This window comes from Leucoraja erinacea, chromosome 13 (genome assembly GCF_028641065.1).
Source record: "Leucoraja erinacea ecotype New England chromosome 13, Leri_hhj_1, whole genome shotgun sequence".
NCBI lineage: Eukaryota > Metazoa > Chordata > Chondrichthyes > Rajiformes > Rajidae > Leucoraja > Leucoraja erinaceus.
The window spans coordinates 6,998,183-7,017,290 of NC_073389.1; the positions used below are offsets into that span (position 1 = coordinate 6,998,183).

Genomic DNA, 19,108 nt, shown 5'->3' on the forward strand with positions numbered 1-19,108 from the left:
ATTTTTGGCCCACATCCCTCTAAACCAGTGGTTCCCAACCTTTTTTTGGCCATGCCCCATCTAATCACCTCTAAATTCCTGATCCCCCCCCCCCCCCCCCATGTGGTGATATATAATTCTTATAATTTAAAAAGTGAACTCCGTTTCAGCTGAAGAAGCTTAAAACGCCAATACCTTGGTTGTAATAACTACACAATAAAGACCTTTTTTACCCAAAAAAATTATTTACTCGAAATAACATCTGAAACATAAACTACATATGTTTACCTGATGGAAAATCCTAAAAAATAAAAATCGAAAATTTGGACCCAGACCTCCTCAGTCGCGCTCAATTGCCCCCCCTTAAAAATCAAATTGCCCCCCTGTGGGGCGTACGCCCCACGTTGGGAACCACTGCTCTAAACCATGTACCTATCCAAGAGTCTACTAAAAGCTGTTACAGTATCTGTCTCAATTGCCTTCTCTTGCAGCTCTTTCCAGACACACCGTACTGATATATATCAGTGCTATATACTTTGACAGCTGTCCTTGCTGTCCACAACACCAGCAATCTTCGAGTTTTCTGCTAATTTATTAACCAACCCATATACATTTACATTCAAGTCATTGACATACATCATATACTAGAGGTCCCAGCACAGATTCCTGTGAAAATCCATTGGTCACAGACCTCCAGACAGAAAAATACATTTCTACCACAACTCTGGCATCTAGTTCCGAATCCATCAGCCAGTTCTGAATCCATACGACCAAGTCATCGTGAATCATACATCCAGGATATATCCCCATTTATGCAATCAATATCATTTTTTTCTGTTTGAGATATATGGAAGGCAGAAGAGAATTTTGTTTACTGCTAACTTTCAAAATCCATGAATGATAACACTATTTTCTTCTGTGTGAAGCTTCAGAGTTTAACCAATTTTCAGTTCTCTTTTTGTTCTGCTATTGGTCAAAAACAGGCTTGGGAAAAGGTATTTACAGAGGTTCTCATATTTTCTCATTGAAAATAATGATGCTCCCAGATCACCAATGCCTTTGTTCTTAACAGGTATTGAGTTGAGAGCAGAGACACACAAATAGCCAAATAAAGATGGCAAGCCAGATTTAATACAGACACTCCCCGACTTACCCAAGGATTATCTTATTTATATAGCACATTTTCAGTCAACTTGCATTGACCCCAAAGTGCTTCACATAATTACATTACATTTACACACAGGCAAAGGTGGGTGAAGTGTCTTGCCCCAAGGACACAACGACAGTATGCACTCCAAGCGGGATTCGAACCGGCGACCTTCCGGTCGCCAGCCGAACACTTAGCCCATTGCGCCATCTGTCGTCCCATAATGATTATGGTTCGTGGAACCTCGCACAAGTTGGAGGTTATGCATGTTGGAAATGAAAGTGTAACATAAATTTACTATTCAACGCAGAGTGCGCTCTGGCGCCGGAGGGCATGGGGAAGCTCCAATGCGGGTTGTCAGTTGGTTTAAAGAATTGCTCACATAAGTGCGAGCTTAGCATCTCATCTGTTAACCAAGTCGAGGAGAACCAATATTCTGTAGCAATTCAGCAAAACATCCTTTCCCTTCAAGATTAACTTCCACTTCACATTATCCAAGCAGCGGCATTTTAAAGCTAGCTGAACTAAGCATAATATGCATAACTCCAATGCGTTCGGAATGCTGCGATAAAAGCTTCAGCCAGATGATTTACTGATTGCAAAATACATTCATTACTTAAATTCCTTGCATTACTAAACATATTCCCTTTTTATTTTTTACATCTAGCAATATGCTTGATAGAGAATGGCAAAGTCCATGATTCAACAATATCATTTCAACAGCAAGACCTCAAATGTTATACCTCCATGAAGTGATACCAGAATATCCATTGAAGTACCAGGTTCAAAGCTGCCGTTACTGGGTTTCACTCTGTATTTATCAGGGGCCGTTGTTCTAACCTGAATTAGAAAAAACAGGGATGAAGATATCAACATTATCCCCATTTTGTTCTACTTTGGGAAGCACAAAATACATCATCATCCCATCTAAAAATAATTAGTGAAAGAAATTTAAAATAACAGAATTAACACTTGATTTGGAGTTTAAAAAAGAATAAAACTTCTTGTGACTGACATTTATCACAAATGGGTGAGACATTGAGGAAAAGTTTATTTATTTTAGTTTTTGAATAATATAGTCTATGTAATGTTTTATATTGAATTAGAGTACGTCGTACGTTGATTGAGCATTTATGCACATATAGTAAGTGTTTATCCCAGCTCTCTTTTGAAATATTTATAGCTAGTTCTTGTTCCCAGTCTCTTCTAATACCATCAGTTGTAGGTATTTCTATATTTAAAATAATGTTGTATAAGTATATTAGATTTGCTGATTCAGCCTTTATCTTCATGGCTTCATCTAATAAGTCTGGAGACATGTTATGATAGTCTTTTGTGTATTTTTTCAGATAGTCACGGATTTGAAGATATTTAAAATATTGATTATTTTTCAAATTATATTTCAGTTGCAATTGTTGAAATGATAATAATTTTCCTAATTCATACAAGTCTCCGAGCGTTTTGATTTCCATTCTTTCCCATTGTGTAAATGATTTATCTATAATTGAAGGTTTAAACGACGGGTTATTGACTGTTGGCATTAAAAGAGATAGGATTTCTTAATTTTAGATTCTGTTTTATTTGTTTCCAAGTTCTAATTGTACTAATTTTATTTCTATCTTTTTTAAAGCTCGAAAAACGAAGTGGTACAACAAATGTAATAAGTTAACCTAGAGCCCTGCCTGGACTGACGGAACACCAGCCTGGAGCCATGGAGTTAGTGCTGCTTCTTTAAATTTCCCTCTGGTTCTTGCTGAAACAAAGATCCAATCAGATCCCCTCTAGTATTCATTATTTCTGATACTCTTCCGCTTAGTCCTCACCCTCATCAGCTGATCTCTTTGACAACTCTTACTTTCTTCAAGTTCTTCAGGTTAAAGGCATAGCACGGACACTAGCATGGTCTCAGCTTAGCCTGCCTTTTTGTTGGTTACGTGGAACAGTCCTTACCCCAATTATACACTGGCACCATGCCCCAACTCTTTTTTTGCTGTGTTGGCGACTGCATTGGGACTGCTTCCCGCACAATTTGTTGATTATTAACTTTACCACTAACTTCCTCTCCCCTTCTCGATTTCTATCACCATCACAGAGGACAGACTATCGAATGACATCTACTTAAAACCCACCAACCCTCACAATTATAAGAACTACACCTCGTCCAACTTTTCCTCTTGCAATGACGCCATCCCCTACTCTCAAGTTTTCCGTGCCCATTGCATCTGCTCCCAAGATGAGGCTTTCCATTTTGGAACATCCAAGAAAATAAAATATCTTGTGTTAGTAAAAAGGGTTCTTCCTCCGTTGTTGTAGATGGATCTGTCACCAGTGTCCCACAGTTCTGCTCTTGCTCCCACTCCTCGCAGACAAGATTCCAGGTTCAAGACAGAACAAGGATAGAGTTTCCCTGCTGCTTACCTTACACACCATCAGCCCCCACATCCGAAAATGTCATAATTCTCCGACATTTCCACCACCTTCATAAGGATCCCACCACCGGTCATATCTTCCCATCCCAACCCCTTTCAGCTTTCTATAGAGACCCCCCCCCCAGGTACTTTCCCCCTATTACTGCAGAAGTAAGACATATTCCTATATATTCTTCCTTGCATCCATCCAGAGACCCCTACAGCAATTACAGGCGAGATTCACGTACACCTCCTCCAACCTCATCTACTTCATTTTGTGTTCCTGATGCGGTCTCCTTTACATCGCCGAGACCAAGTGTATACTAGGCAACTGCTTCACTGAACCTGAGCTCGGCCGGCCAAGGCCTGTTGGGCTACCCTGGTGCTAAACGTTTTGTAGGTTAATAGGGTTTGTAGATTAATTGGGCTTCGTAATTGTCCCTATTGTGTAGGGAGTGGGTGAAAAAATGGGATAACATACAACTAACGTGAACAGGTGATCAACGAGCCACATGGACTCAGTGGATTGAAGGACAGGTTTTCATGCTGTATCTTTCAATCAACCAATCTAACCATTTTAACTCCCCTTGCCATTCAGATCTTTCTTCCCTGCGCCACCAGCAGTGTCAGATTGAGGACAGAGCAAACTGGAGGAACAGCACCTCATATTCCGCTTGGGCAGCTCCCAACCAAGCAGTATGAACACTGAATTCTGTTCAGCGGAGCAGTGGTAGAATTGCTGCCATACAGTGCCAGAGACCAAGGTTCAACCCTGACGTTGGGTGCGGTCGTCACAGACTCCCTGTGACCGCATGGGCTTTCTCTGGGTACTCCGGTTACCTCTGACATTCCAAAGACGTGCAGGATGTAGGCTAATTGGCTTCTGTAAATTGCCCCTAGTGTGTCGGATGCAAAACTGGGATAACACATAACTAGTGTGCAGGCGATCATTGGTCGTGGACGCGATGGGCAGAAGGGCCTATTCCTATGCAGTAAATCGTAACTAAATCCTACCCCATTGCCCTCAATTCATCCTTCTCTTCCGTGTGTCCCATCTGGGTATGCACCAATTTCTCCCAGAACCTTCCCTAATCCCTTCATCTGACCAGATTTCATTCCTCTTCTCCTTATCTTACAGCCTGTTGTTTTTTCATCCCTGGCCTTTGTCCACCCATCTGTCCAACAAAACTCCCATTATCTGTAGCCACCTATCACTTTCCAGACTTTCTGCCACCCCCGCCTCATTTCCAGCTTTCTCCACAAAACTACAATTAATCTGAAGAGGGATCTTGACCGATAACATCATCTATCAATGTTCTCCAGAGATGCTGAGTTACTCTGGCACTTTGTGTATTGTCTTAAAAGTACTTATATGGCTATGACCTACTGGAGGACATTATGCAACATGGTTGAATATTAATCGTCATTCATCTGTATTGTCTGCGCAGGGTAATTTCTTCTAGCCACTTGTGAGATTCCTCCCTCACCATCAAACCAAAAAAAGGTTCACCATAAGTTAATCGCAAAGAGGTACAAGTCAGGAGGGATTGATCCTGGGAGTCTCCATCATTGACTCCAGATTCTGAAATCTCACAGCATCAGATCAAATATGGACTAGGAAACATCCTGCTGGTGACATCTTATTATCCTAAAGAATCAATTGATATTTGTCCATTAGGAATGAATATAGGGAGAGTATATAAACTAAACCCATAATTCTTCTGAACTAATAAAATAACTTTTAATTGTAGTTATGGAAATTAGTTGTAACTGTAGCAAAAAAATCTCTTAAAGACAACTAATTATTTTACATCATACTGAATGATGCATTATTCCATGTCAAACTAGAAGAACTTACCTTAAAAGCAACAGAGCTCTTTGTCACATTGGTCAGTACTATCAAACATTTTGTTTCTCCACTTTCTTTCGAACCAAAGTGAATATCTTCAGCAGGACTATAACAAAAAAACAAACCAATGGGACTAAGTATGATATGTTGGACACAAAATAAAAAGATTACACATGCTGGCATCTGCAACACCGACCTCAATACTATTTACCATGAAATAAAAGCACCTGAAAAGGAAATGTACCATCCACCATTACCTAGTCTGGTTGTGCAAAGGCTGATGGTGATGCATTTTCTTTCCTAAAGCATTTATTTAATAGAAGATAGTGTTAAGGTCAATGCTGCAGATGTGGATGAAAATTAAATACCATGGAGCCATAGCGCCATACAGCACTGAAACAGGCCCTTTGGCCCAACCATCCATGCCGTTCAAGATTACCCAACTAAGCGATCCCATTTGCCCCATATCCTTCTAAACCTTTCCCTTCTGTCTTCCTGTCCAAATGTCTTTTAAATGTTGTTATTGTGCCTGCCGCAAATACCTACTCATTTCATATTCCATCTATCCTCGAGTGAAAAAGTTGCCCCTTGGGTTCCTACTAAATCTTTCTTCTCACACCTTAAACCTGTGCCCTCTTGTTTCCCCTACCTTGGGTAAAAGACTACATTCAATTTCCTTAATGATTTTATATTCCTCTATAAGATCAACGCTTGATTCCTTGGTGGAAAAAGAGGCCGAGTTTGCCAATATCAACATATAAGTCAGGCACCAGTCCTAGCAGCATCCTCATAAATCCTCTCTGCACTCTTTTCAGCTTAATGAGATCCTTCCTATAAGCAGGGTGACCAGAACTAAACACAATACTCCAAATGTAGCCTCACAAACATTTTGTACAACTGTAACATAACACCCCTACATCTATACTGCGGAACCCGGACTGATGAAGGCCCATACACTAAAAGCATTCTTTACCATCCTATCTACCATAACCCCACTTTCAAGGAACTGTGCACCTGTACTCCTAGATCCCTCAGCTCTACAACCCCCCCCCCCCCCCCCCCCCACAGGGCCCCAACATACACTGTTAAGATCATGCCCTGGTTTGACCCTAAAATACAACACCTCACATGTATCCGCATTGATCTCAATTAACCAGTCTTTAGCCCACATGCCACCTGATCAAGATTCTGTTGTACTTTTTGATAACCATCCTCTATGATACCACTATTTTAGTATATCATCTTAAGACTTAGTAATCGCTGATATATGCCACAACCTGTAATGGGTCCAGCATTGATTCCAGAGACATACCACTAGTCACAGGCCTCCAGTCTGAGAAACAACCTTCCACCAACACTGTCTGCTTCCTTCCATGAAACCAAATCTGTATCTAGGCAGTTCTCTCTGGATGACATGCAATCTAACCTTCCACAGCAGCCTACCATTAGGAACCTTATCAAAGGCATTGCTGAGAGCAAAGAATGTACTCTCGGTTGAGGAAACCCGATATTCACCATAAATAACAACTTAAAAACCAAGTCCTGAAAGATGAAACCGCCACCCAAACGACCTGGATAGAACAAATGAAGGAAAGCGCTACTTGACCTCATCCTCACCAATCTCTCTGCTGTAGATGCAATTGCCCATGACAGCAAAGGTAGACATTACCATTGCAAAGACCTGACCTCAAGAGTATTTACCCTCCAATCTGACCTATTTGCTGAGCTCCAGATTCCAACGGTTAGAAAGTTTCTGCAGCTAGCATGAATTTTAAGAAGATACTATTAACTAAATAGAAACAAGAAACTGCAGATGCGGGTTTACAAGAAAAGATAAAGTGTTGGAGTAGCTCAGGCTTCTCTGGAGAACATGGAATAAATGACGTTTTGGGTTGGAACCCTTCTTCAGACGCACAGAGAGAGGTAGGAGTGGAGGTGTAAATGGACTGGAATCTAAGGTAAAGACGAGGCAATATGAGGAGGGTAGAAATTGAAAGTTACTGAAGAGTTAAAGGATGTCTGAGGTATCTTAGATGTAGGTAGAAAAGGAATGGACAAGGGTAGATATGCTGGAATCAAGGTACTTGGAGATTAGTTCTGTGGGGCAGAAGCAGGCAAACACAATGGGTCTGCCAAAGTCCTGCTTATGGATTCTAGGAAGGAGATAGAAGTGAGCAGAGTGGGTCTGTGGAGCAATAGGTTTGGAGGCTGTGGTAGGAAGATGGTCAAAGATGCTGAGATCAGAAACTGTTTGGGAGATGATGGCCTGGTGATCAACTGAGCAGTTGTGGCCAAGGGGTTGGTATAAGGAGGTAGGTGGACTGGTTAGTAAGATTGCAGAAGATACCAAGATTGCCGAGTTTGTGGACAGCGAAGGTGGCTGTCAAAAAAAATCAGAGATATAGATCAGCTAGAGAAATGACTGATGGAGCTTAACCCAAAAATGTGCGAGTTGTTGCTTTACGAGGCTGAATGCAAAGGAGATATATATGGTCGATGGCAAGACCCTTTAACAGCGTTGATGTGCAGAGGACTCTTGAGGTCTACATCCATAGATCCTTGAAAGTGAGAACACAAACAAATAGAGTGGGGAAGAAGGCGTATGGTATGCGTGCCTTCAATGGTTGAGACATTGGGACGTCATAATCGGTTGGGACATTGGGATGTTAGGAAGTCATAATGCAGCTCTAAGACTTTGGTTAGGCAGCATTTGGACTATTGCAGGCAGTTCTGGTTAACCCATTACAGGAAGGATGCAGAGACTTTGGAGAGGATACAGAGTGGTTTACCAGAATACTGCCTGGATTAGGTGGTAGTAGCTACAAGGAGAAATTGTACAAACTTGGATTGTTTTCTCTAGGATGCCAGAGGTTAAGGGTAGATCTAACAGAAGGCCCTTTCTTCCTGCTCATCGACACCTATAATTATAAACTGCACAATTTTCTCTGCCTTTTTCCTCCGCATCTTTCAATTAAGTTCTGAATTTACTTTACAACATCAAACAAAATTAGTTAAGGATATACAGTGCCCTCCATAATGTTTGGGGCAAAGACCCATCATTTATTTGCCTCTGTACTCCAAAATTTGAGATTTGTCAAAGAAAAAAAAAAAAAAAAAAAAAATCACATGTGGTTAAAGTGCACATTGTCCGATTTTAATAAAGGCCATTTTGATACATTTTGGTTTCACCATGTAGAAATGACAGCAGTGTTTATACATAGTCCTCACATTTCAGGGCACCATAATGTTTGTGACACAGCAATGTTATGTAAATGAAAATAGTCATGTTTAATATTTTGTTGCATATCCTTTGCATGCAATGACTGCTTGAAGTCTGTGATTCTGATGAAGCCGAGTTTTAGTTAAAAATATAAGAAGATATTAAATTGGTTTCTGGGCTAGCTTACAGCTTATATTTAGTGTCAAATTAGGCTTGCCTTAGGTTGTGGGTGTGTGTGAGATAATAAATCCTATAACATTGTCTCCCAAGTGACAGGCAGAGGAGCAGCTAGAGAGGTAGCTGGTCAAATCTTTGAAGTGAGATGCCATAAACCAAATGACCAATGTTTATGGGGAGGAGGCAATAAAGGAAGAGAGAAATAGCCAGTCACATCTTTGTAAACAAATGACCTATGTTTATGAGGGACCAAATGACAGAGGAAGCAGCGATGAGAGCTAGGGTGGTCTATTTGGAGATAACGCAAATGGCCAATGTTTTCAGTATATCTTGTACCATGTAAACAAAAGGCCTTTGATGTGATGCAATCTGTGGAAACCTTTTCCTGTACCTCTGACATGATTAATGTCTGTGGAAGGTGTTAAGGGAACAAAAAAACCCTATTTAAGGCAATGTAATTCTGTTGTTCAGGGAAGGTGGCTGAGCACAGTCAAGTGTCTGTGTTGGTCACTTGACTGGAATTCTCGCTCCCTTCCATCGGCCGATGTTAAGTAAAGTTTTGAACTGGTCTACCAAACTGTTTGTGTGGTGTCTGTTTATTAAGAAGCGAACCTGGTTTAGTAGTTATAAAAGTAGCTTTTTCAATTCATGGACATCATCAGTTGCCGGGTGTCTTCTCTGGTGATGCTCTGCCAGGCCTGTATTGCAGCCATCTTTATTACAAGATGCAGCCTGTATTGCAGCCATTGCAACAAGCTTATGCTTGTTTTGGGGGCTAGTCACCTTCAGTTTTCTCGTCGGCATATAAAAGGTATGGTCAATTGGGTTCAGATCGGGTGATTGACTTGGACACTCAAGAATTGACCATTTTGTAGCTTTGAAACACTCCTTTGTTGCTTTAGCAGTATGTTTGGGAGCATTGTCTTGCTGTAGAATGAACCGCTAGCCAATGAGTTTTGAGGCATTTGTTTGAACTTGAGCAGATAGGATGTGTCTATACACTTCAGAATTCATTATGCTACTACCATCAGCAGTTGTATTATCAAGAAAGATGTGAACCAGTACTTTCAGCAGCCATAGATGCCCAGGCCATAACACCCACACCACCGTGTTTTACAGATGAGGTGGTTTGCTTTGGATCTTGGGAAGTTCCTTCTCTCCTCCATACTTTGCTGTTACCATCATTTTGATACAAGTTAATCTTCGTCACATTTGTCCACAAGACCTTTTTCCAGAACTGTGGTTACTCTTTTAATTATTTCTTGGCAAACTGTAACCTGGTCATCCCATTTTTGCGGCTAGTGGTTTGCATCTTGCAGTGTAGCCTCTGTATTTCTGTTCATGAAGTCTTCTGCGAACAGTGGTCATTGACTGCTGAAGAGTGTTTCTGATCTGTAGGACAGATGTTTGGGGATTGTTCTTTATTAGAGAGAATACTTTGGTCATCAGTTATGGAGGTCTTCCTTGGCCTGCCAGTTCCTTTGCGATTTGTAAGCTCACTAGTGCTCTCTTTCTTCTTAATGATGTTCCAAACAGTTGATTTCGGTAAGCCGAAGGGTTGGCTGATGTCTAAGTTTTATTCTTGTTTCTCAGTCTCATAATGGCTTCTTGACTTTCATTGGCACAATTTTGTTCCTCATGTTGATAAACTGCAATAAAAGTTTCCAAATGTGATGGAAAGATTGGAGGAAAGACTAGGTGCTGAGTGCTCATTGAGGCATTTAAACACACCTGTGTGGTGCGTGGGTCTCAAAAGGAGGCACGAAGTCCAGTGTTTGAGAAGCACCTTTATTGTATTCCTCCAGGTTGAAGGGAAGACGAAACCAGAGGAAGATGGCACCCAAACCCTGCCTTTTAAACCCTCCGGCTGAGGGCCACCTCCGGACTGCACCACTCCTGTGCCGAGGGGTTCGGCAGTATAATGGCACGACCCTTAGGAGCTGCCACAGGGCCCCCCCCCAGAACCAGAGGCACAAAACGCACCGGCCGGCGCACGACCCGGCCGGCCCGCGTGCGGAAGTCAGCAGATCCCGGGGCTTGCGGGGGCGTAGGTGGAGGGACAGGTCGAGGGACCGGCGGGAGGACAGGTGGAGTGACAGGTGGAGGGAGTCGTGAGGGGGGGCGCCCTCGGGGCCGAGGTTGGGCAACCAGCACCGGCTGGTCAATGTCCAGGTGCGCCGGCTTTAAACGGTCAATCGACACGGCCTCCGGCCGGCCCCCCATGTCCAGGACAAAAGTCGACTGCCCGTGTTCCAGCATCCGGAACGGGCCCTCGTACGGCCTCTGGAGTGGCGTCCGGTGGGCATCACGGCGCAGGAAAACGTATGGGCAGTCCGTGAGGGCCAATGGCACGTGTGGGCGAAATGTCCCATGGCGGGACGTCAGGACGGGTGCGAGCCTGCCAACTCGCTCGCGAAGGCGTTGAAGGGTGGAGGAGGGCGTTCCCTGCTGCTCCGGCGCCGACGGCACGAACTCCCCGGGCACTGTGAGTGGCGACCCGTATACAAGCTCCGCCGATGATGAGGCCAAGTCCTCTTTGGGAGCGGTCCGGATGCCCAGCATGACCCATGGCAACTCGTCCATCCAGTCCGGGCCGGTGAGTCGTGCCATCAATGCCGCCTTCAGCTGCCGGTAGAACCTCTCCACCAGACCGTTAGCTTGCGGGTGGTAAGCCTTGGTGTGGTGCAGCTGCACCCCCAGCAAGCGAGCCATGGCTGACCACAGCTCGGAGGTGAACTGTGGCCCCCGGTCGGAGATGTGCGCCGGCATCCCGAAGCGAGCAATCCAGTGCGCGGACAACGCACGAGCACACGTAGCCGTTGAAGTATCGGCCAACGGAATGGCCTCCGGCCACCGCGTGAAGCGGTCCACCATGGTCAGAAGGTGGGTGATGCCCCGGGACGGCGGAAGAGGCCCCACAATGTCCACGCGGAGATGGTCAAACCGCCGGTGAGGTAGACCAAACTCCTGGAGAGGTGCGCGGACATGGCGCTGGAGATTTGCCGTCTGGCACAGGATGCAGGTGCGAGCCCAATGGGCAACCTGCTTGCGCAGACCGTGCCACATGAAACGAGCCGCCACCAGTGCCGTTGTCGCCCGGATTGATGGGTGAGCCAGTCCGTGGATGACCTCGAACACCCTCCGGCGCCAGGGACGATGGGGCGCGGCTGACCGGACGACACATCGCACAGGATTGTCACTCCCCCAGGACCGAGAGGGACATCCTCAAGGCGGAGGCCGGAGATGGCAGTCCGGTAGGCGGGCACCTCATCGTCCGTGAGCTGTGCCGCCGCCAGAGCAGAATAGTCCATTCCGGGCGCCACCTCGAACACGGCGTTTATAGCAGGGCGGGACAATGCGTCGGCCACCCGGTTCTCTTTCCCCTCGACGTAGCGGATGGCTGTGGTGTATTCGGAGATGTAAGCCAATTGCCGCTGCTGACGTGCGGACCAGGGGTCGGAAACCTTCTGCAGGGCGAAAGTGAGCGGCTTATGGTTGGTGTAGGCGGTGAACGGGCGGCCCTCCAGGAAGTAACGAAAATGGCACACAGCCAGGAGCTCACGATCGAACGCGCTGTACTTGGTCTGCGCACGGTTGAGGTGCCGACTGAAGAAGGCCAGGGGCCGCCAAACTCCGCCCGTCAGCTGCTCCAGCACAGCACCAACCGCCGACTCCGAGGCGTCCACAGTGAGAGCAGTCGGGGCATCTTCCCGCGGGTGCACCAGCAGTACGGCCCGAGCAAGGGCCTCCTTCGCGCCGTCGAAAGCTGCCTCCGCTTTGTGGGTCCACTCAACGCTCTTCTGCTGCCCACCCGCCAGAGGTTGATACAGGGGCCGCATGATGTGGGCCGCGGATGGCACGAAACGATGGTAGAATGCCAACATGCCGACAAATTCCTGCAGGCCACGCACCGTGCGTGGGCGGGGAAACCGACGGATGGCGTCAACCCTGTCAGGCAGGGGAACCGCGCCTTGCGCAGTCACGCGGTGGCCGAGAAAGTCAATTTCGTTGACCCCAAAACGGCACTTGTCCAGGTTGATGGCCAAACCATGCTCGCTGAGCCGCTGACAGAGCTGTCGAAGGTGAGCGCAGTGTTCCTGCTGCGAGCGGCTGGCCACCAGGATGTCATCCAGGTACACGAACACGAATTCGAGGTCATGACAAACCCCGTCCATGAGGCGCTGAAAGGCCTGTGCAGCGTTTTTTAGGCCGAACGGCATCCGAGTAAACTCATAAAGCCCGAATGGCGTGATGATCGCCGTCTTGGGTACGTCATCCGGGTGAACCGAGATCTGATTATAACCCCGTACCAGATCCACTTTTGAAAAAATTGTGGCCCCAGCCAAATGGGCCGTGAAGTCCTGGATGTGGGGTACGGGGTATCGATCTGCTGTTGTTGCAGCGTTCAGCCGTCAGTAATCCCCACAAGGTCGCCAGCCCCCGCTTGACTTAGGGACCATATGGAGTGGGGACGCCAAAGGGCTGCTCGAAGGGCGGACGATCCCCAAGGCCTCCATCGTGCGGAATTCCCGCCGTGCCAGACGCAGTTTATCTGGTGGCAGTCGTCGTGCTCGTGCATGGAGTGGTGGGCCGGTAGTTGGGATATAATGCACCACTCCGTGGCTGGGGGTTGCTGATTGGAACTGCGGAGTGAGAATGTCCGGGAACGCAGCCAAGATCCGTGCGAATTGGGAGTCCACGGACGCCAGTGGCCGTCCCACCGGTTGATCCAAACGCAACGTTATCGGCTCCATTGTTGTGGCGTTGACCAAACGCTGACGCCCGACGTCCACCATGAGGGAATGCGCCCGGAAAAATCGGCCCCGAGCAATGGTTGGGAGACGTCGGCAATGGTGAAGTTCCATGAGAAATGGCAGGAGTCGAGCACGATGGGAACCATGCGCAGTCCATATGTGCGGATGGGGCTGCCGTTCGCCGCGGTGAGGACGGGCCCCCGCTTACCGGAACGAATGTCGGCCAGCGAAGGGGGCAGGACGCTGAGCTCCGCTCCAGTATCCACGAGGAAGCGGGTCCCGGAGCGCCGATCCCAGGCGAAAAGGCGGTGAATTTGGCCGGCCACCGCGGGGACTATTGGTAGGCGGCCCAGGTGCTTCCCGGGAACGTGCATGGCTGGCGGCATTGTCGTGCTGCAGCACCCCAGCGCTGATGGAAATAACACCAGCTCCTAGTGTTGATGCTATTTTGAGCTTGCCTGCCCCTGCTGGTGGTGCCTGCAGCTTGCTGGCGCTGGACTGCAGGTGCAGTACCCCTCACTGCCGCTGGGGGTGATCATGCGAGCCGTCGGGCTGGAGCTGTCACTCCTTCCACAGCTCCCCCGCCCCACCGGAGGAAATTGGGAGCTGCTGGGGTGACGTCATCGGCTTGCCTGCCGACGGACAGAGCGTTGACGTCATCAGGGCGTGTCGACCTCAGCGCGACCCCGTCTCTGCTGACGCCCAGCGCGCTGTCATCAGGGCGCACCATCCACAAGGCGTCGGCGCGCCTCCCGAGGGCCCGAAAGTCAGCAAACGAGACCTCGGTGAGTTGCAACCGAATGTAGGCCGGCAGCAGATGCAGGTAGGTATATTCAAACAACAGGCACGGCGTGTGCCCGTCTAGTAACGCCACCATCTCCTTTAGGAGGGTAGATGGCCGCCGGTCGCCCAGGCCCCCCATATGCAGGATCCTACCTGCCCGCTCCATCCTACTCAGTCCGTAAATTTGGAGCAGGAGCTCTTTCAGGCCGATATATTTATTATTGTCCGGGGGGTCTGCGAGGAAGTCCGTGACTTCTTCAACCGCATCCTGGTCGAGGGCTCCCACCAGGTAATAGAAACGGGTGGCATCGACCGTGATGCCCCGCAGGTTGAACTGGGCCTCCGCCTGCTGGAACCAGATGAGCGGCCGGGTGGTCCAGAAGTTGGGCAGCTTAACGGCGACTGCGTCTAGAGCCCGGGCCGGGCTGGCGTGTGAGGAGGTAGGGCTTTGTCGTGTCTCCATCATGACGCCAATGGAGCGTCGGGGTCACCAATGTGGTGCGTGGGTCTCAAAAGGAGGCACGAAGTCCAGTGTTTGAGAAGCACCTTTATTGTATTCCTCCCGGTTGAAGGGAAGACGAAACCAGAGGACGATGGCACCCAAACCCTGCCTTTTAAACCCTCCGGCTGAGGGCCGCCTCTGGACTGCACCACTCCTGTGCCGAGGGGTTCGGCAATATAATGGCACGACCCTTAGGAGCCGCCCCACCTGAGCAATTACAAACACCTGTGAAGCCATGTGTCCCAAACATTAAGGTGCCCTGAAATGGGGGGACTATGTATAAACACAGCTGTAATATTGACATGGTGAAACCAAAATGTATAAAAATGGCCTTTAATAAAATCTGGCAATGTGCAACCCCATGCGCTTTTTTTCTATTACAAATCTCAAATTGTGGAGTACAGAGGCAAATAAATAAATGATGGGTCTTTGTCCCAAACATTATGGAGGGCACCGTAGATGCTCAATTGCCAGTAATCCACTGTCATGGAGAGAGTTTTGAGTTTTATAGTTGAGACATAGACTTTCCAGGTCTTCGACCCATCGAGCCCATGCCAACGATTGATCAGCAGTTTCATGTTATCCCACGTTCGCATCCTACACACTAGGGGCAATTTACACAAGCCAATTAACCTTCATATCTGCACGTCATTGGGTTGTGGGAGGAAGCCAGAATGTACAAAATCCGCACAGAGAGTGGTCAAGGTCGTATCTGGCTCGGTGAGGCAGTAGCTCTGCACGATGCCACTGCACCACCCAAATAAAAGATTTAGAGGGATAAGGGCCAAACGCAGGCAGATGAGACTAAGTTTGTAGATGGGCATCTTGGTCGGCACAGGCCAGTTAGGCTGAAGGGCCTATTTTTATGCTGCATGACAATCCAATTCCAAATCTAAATCCAAATACATTAATTCAAACAATCAAAATGATCGAATCACAATGAATTACTGGCTTCATTGTACAATATTTAGATTAATTTTGATATCAATGGATCTGTAAATATAGCAAAAATACCTTATATGCAGCAATGATCCTCTAAACAGAGTTTGTGGTTTCTTTAGTGATTTTATCTTCGAATCTGGCCGGTCACTATCCAAGGAAACCTGCGTATAAAACAAACAGACCTTAACTGAAGACAAAGTTATTTATTTTATTCAATTGTGCACTATTTCTGTATATAAACAAGACAAATAAATGCAGAAATTCTAGACAATTTTTGAAACAAATTAAGAGAAAATTAACCATAGTGAATAAACATCACAATTGACGCAACATCTATATATGATTTTGAAAAGATGAAATTATACAGCATTACAAGATGAATATGTACTCAGATGATATAACAGGGATAAAAGCAGATGTCGTCAAATGGAAAGTTGAGACTCTGTTCCTGGTGGAGGAGAACGACCAGCGCCCGCTGTGAGTCCCCATCACACCGCTAGCTCCCCTTCCACTAGGTCCCCCTCGCAGGCTCCTGCACCCCTCCCCCACGATACGCCCCTCTCCCCCATGGCTCTTCCCTTGTCTTTTCTCCAAGCTCTCTCCCCCTCCTGCCCACCCCGCCCTGCCCCACAATCCCCTGCCAACACACCCCCTCCCCCCACAACCCCCCCGCCTAAGCACAACCCCCCCGGCCAAACAATCAACAGCGATGAGGCCTCTCAACGATGGGCCACGACGGCAGTGAAGCCTCGCAGCGGCGGCGATGCCCTGCTGAATTTCAAAATCCTCGGAAATCCGCGGAGAAATCGCATGCCTGCAAACACCCACTACCCTCTTTGTGAAAAAGTTACACCTCAGGTTTCTATTAAATCTTTTCTCCCTCAACTTAAACCTATGTCCTCTGGTTCTCGAATCGGCATCCTTTGATAATAGGTCTACATATCTGTTCCTCTATCTCCTGCTTGCTATTGGGGGGCCTATAGTACAACCCCTCTAGAGTGCTTGTACCTTTTTTAGTTCTAAGCTCCACACATACCTCGTCAGTGAACGATCCTCTCCGAGTGCCACAGTGAGAGTATCGCTGACCAGCCGAGCAACTCCTCCACCTCTTTTCCCTCCCTCTCGATAATGTTCAAACATCGAATCATTGAGCTGCCAGTCACATCCCACCTGCAACTACTTTTCCACAATGTTCACAAATTCATAGTCCCAAATATCAATCCAGGCTCCAAGTTCATCTGCTTTCTCCTCAATACTCTTTGCATTGAGACAAACCCACTTTAGTCTATCAATGTCATCATATTCCTTCACCTCTCCCTGTGTGTCCTTCCTTTAAGACTTATTGTCCTGACCTCCATATTCCCATCTCTCCTTCCAATTCCTGACCTACAACTATTGTTTCCCCCCCCCCCTCCTCAACTTTCAATGCAACAACATTAAAATATAAGTCTTCTTTTTGGGCAAATATGCATGAACAATGCCATTTTTAAACCATCAGTGCTCAAATGACTTTTACTTACAGCAAGTGGGGTTAAATTAAACACATCATAAACATACTATTGTTTGAATATATTGAATAATCAATAAAAGCCACCAGGTCAGATGCTTTAATAAACGCTGCCATTCTACTCAGTGTATTTATTAAATCTACACACCAGTTTGAATAATATAAATATTTTAACATTAAAATCTTTCTTTTGAGGTAGAGATGTTCAGCAAATATTCTGTTTACTTCAGCTCAGAATCAAATTGGAAGACCCAAAATTGGGGCATTACAATTAAGAAGTTATATGGGAGATTTGTCTACTTGAAATAATCTAGGTTGTTAGAAACATCATTTTCCAAGCATTGGGTGAGGCCAAGGTCACACAATCCAATACTGCTAAATTCTGAAGACTTTCATTCATCCATTTCTTCTCACATGCTCGTACTTGTTCTCAATTTAGCTTCCTAACTAACAGCAACCTATTATTAATATATCAACCCAATGATAAGCATCGCAAAGTGTACAAAATGATGCAATAAACAAATCTAAGATTGGTGTGAAAAGGACCACAAAGTCCAGTAATATCAATAATCACTGCAGATTTGAAATTATCTGGTTTAGCCAAGCAAGAATTGAAGTAAAATATAACATCGTACCCTTTTAGGTTTCTGCAAAGATTCTTCACTGTGGTTGGCATCAACAATTTCTTTGCAATCTCCGTCTCCTTTTTCTTTATCATCCAATTCGGCTTCACCTAGGATTGGACCATTTTCACATAGTGGTGTTTGAAAATCATCATCTGGTAATGGTGGATAGCTATATTTAAAAGGATCCTAAAAGAGGAATGACTACATTAGGATCCAGTTTTAGATGACAAAAAATCAAAATGCACCATGCTCCCATATTTATACATCTTATTTTTTCTGATGACATTGGAGGCATTTGTCTAATTGAGTCTATTCCAACTGCAAGCCAGGGTTGGATTTATAGTAGTGAATTAACCTGAAGAAAAAAAAATCTGCACATCTTAACCCAAGCATGGGGCGGAAACTGAGGTGGACATGGAAATGCTGAAGTGTCACACACAGCACCAAACCAGGGTCAGCAAAGCTACGTGGCACTAGATCTACCCATTATATCAATGCGCAGCCTGTGGCAACGGAACAATTTTTTTGGGGGAAAAAAGCAAATTTCCTGCAAATTAAGCACCTAAAAGGAAATAGTTTTCTTCCATAAACCAATTTGAACTAGTAATGCACGCAGTAAGGTAGTTCTACTATAATGCGATAGTTGCATTCCTAAGAAACTCAGTGTTAGATAAAAATCAATTGAGTCAATGCAGTAAGGAGCAAGAGAGCTCGACCTAAACCTAAACTCGTTTTTACTAAGTATTTTTCCCTGCAGGGTTTTCAAAAATAAAGGTCTTTTTAATAGCTGCAGATATATTTTTGCTACTGCAAGTATCATTATTGCACAAGTGTCAATAGAAGCAATTGTTAGTCAATTTCAATGATTACCCGGTACTCTCAAAATAAAATGGCATATAATTGCTGCTGGAAGGTTTTTTTTATTGCAAGACAGCTTTTTTCCAATTTCTAAAGTTACCTCTGTAGTTCTCTATTCCCCAATCTAAATTACATTATAATTAATTTTACCTTTGAATACATATTGTGTTCCCCAATTCATCAATCACATTAAATCCAATTCAGTTAAAATATTTGGATAGAAAACAAATGTATGTGTCAGCAAAACACAAAGAGCTAGAGGAACTTGCAGAACTTCTCTATTATAAGTCCTACTTAGGAAGGAAGAACAAACCTGTACACAATGTTCCAGTGGTGATCTTGCCAGGGACTGATAT

General features: G+C 45.8%; 2 protein-coding genes across 3 annotated transcripts in view; both read right to left on the minus strand.

The window, feature by feature from the left end:
- mospd2 (motile sperm domain containing 2) overlaps window positions 1-19,108 on the minus strand; it is a 63,923-nt gene that overhangs the window by 20,973 nt on the left and 23,842 nt on the right. For both annotated transcript variants that reach the window (XM_055644376.1, XM_055644377.1), the window contains exons 9-12: window positions 17,904-18,080; window positions 15,834-15,922; window positions 5,393-5,489; window positions 1,870-1,966 (exon numbers count right to left, since the gene is read on the minus strand). In XM_055644376.1, coding sequence (XP_055500351.1) covers window positions 1,870-1,966; window positions 5,393-5,489; window positions 15,834-15,922; window positions 17,904-18,080 — 460 coding nt within the window. The remainder of the gene's footprint in view (window positions 1-1,869; window positions 1,967-5,392; window positions 5,490-15,833; window positions 15,923-17,903; window positions 18,081-19,108) is intronic.
- Window positions 8,729-15,260, minus strand: LOC129702590 (uncharacterized). The gene is made up of 2 exons (XM_055644378.1): window positions 14,631-15,260; window positions 8,729-11,453 (listed from the first exon to the last, which is right to left on the minus strand). The coding sequence occupies exons 1-2, from the start codon at window positions 14,781-14,783 to the stop codon at window positions 10,635-10,637; spliced, it is 972 nt and encodes a 323-aa protein (XP_055500353.1). The 5' UTR covers window positions 14,784-15,260; the 3' UTR covers window positions 8,729-10,634.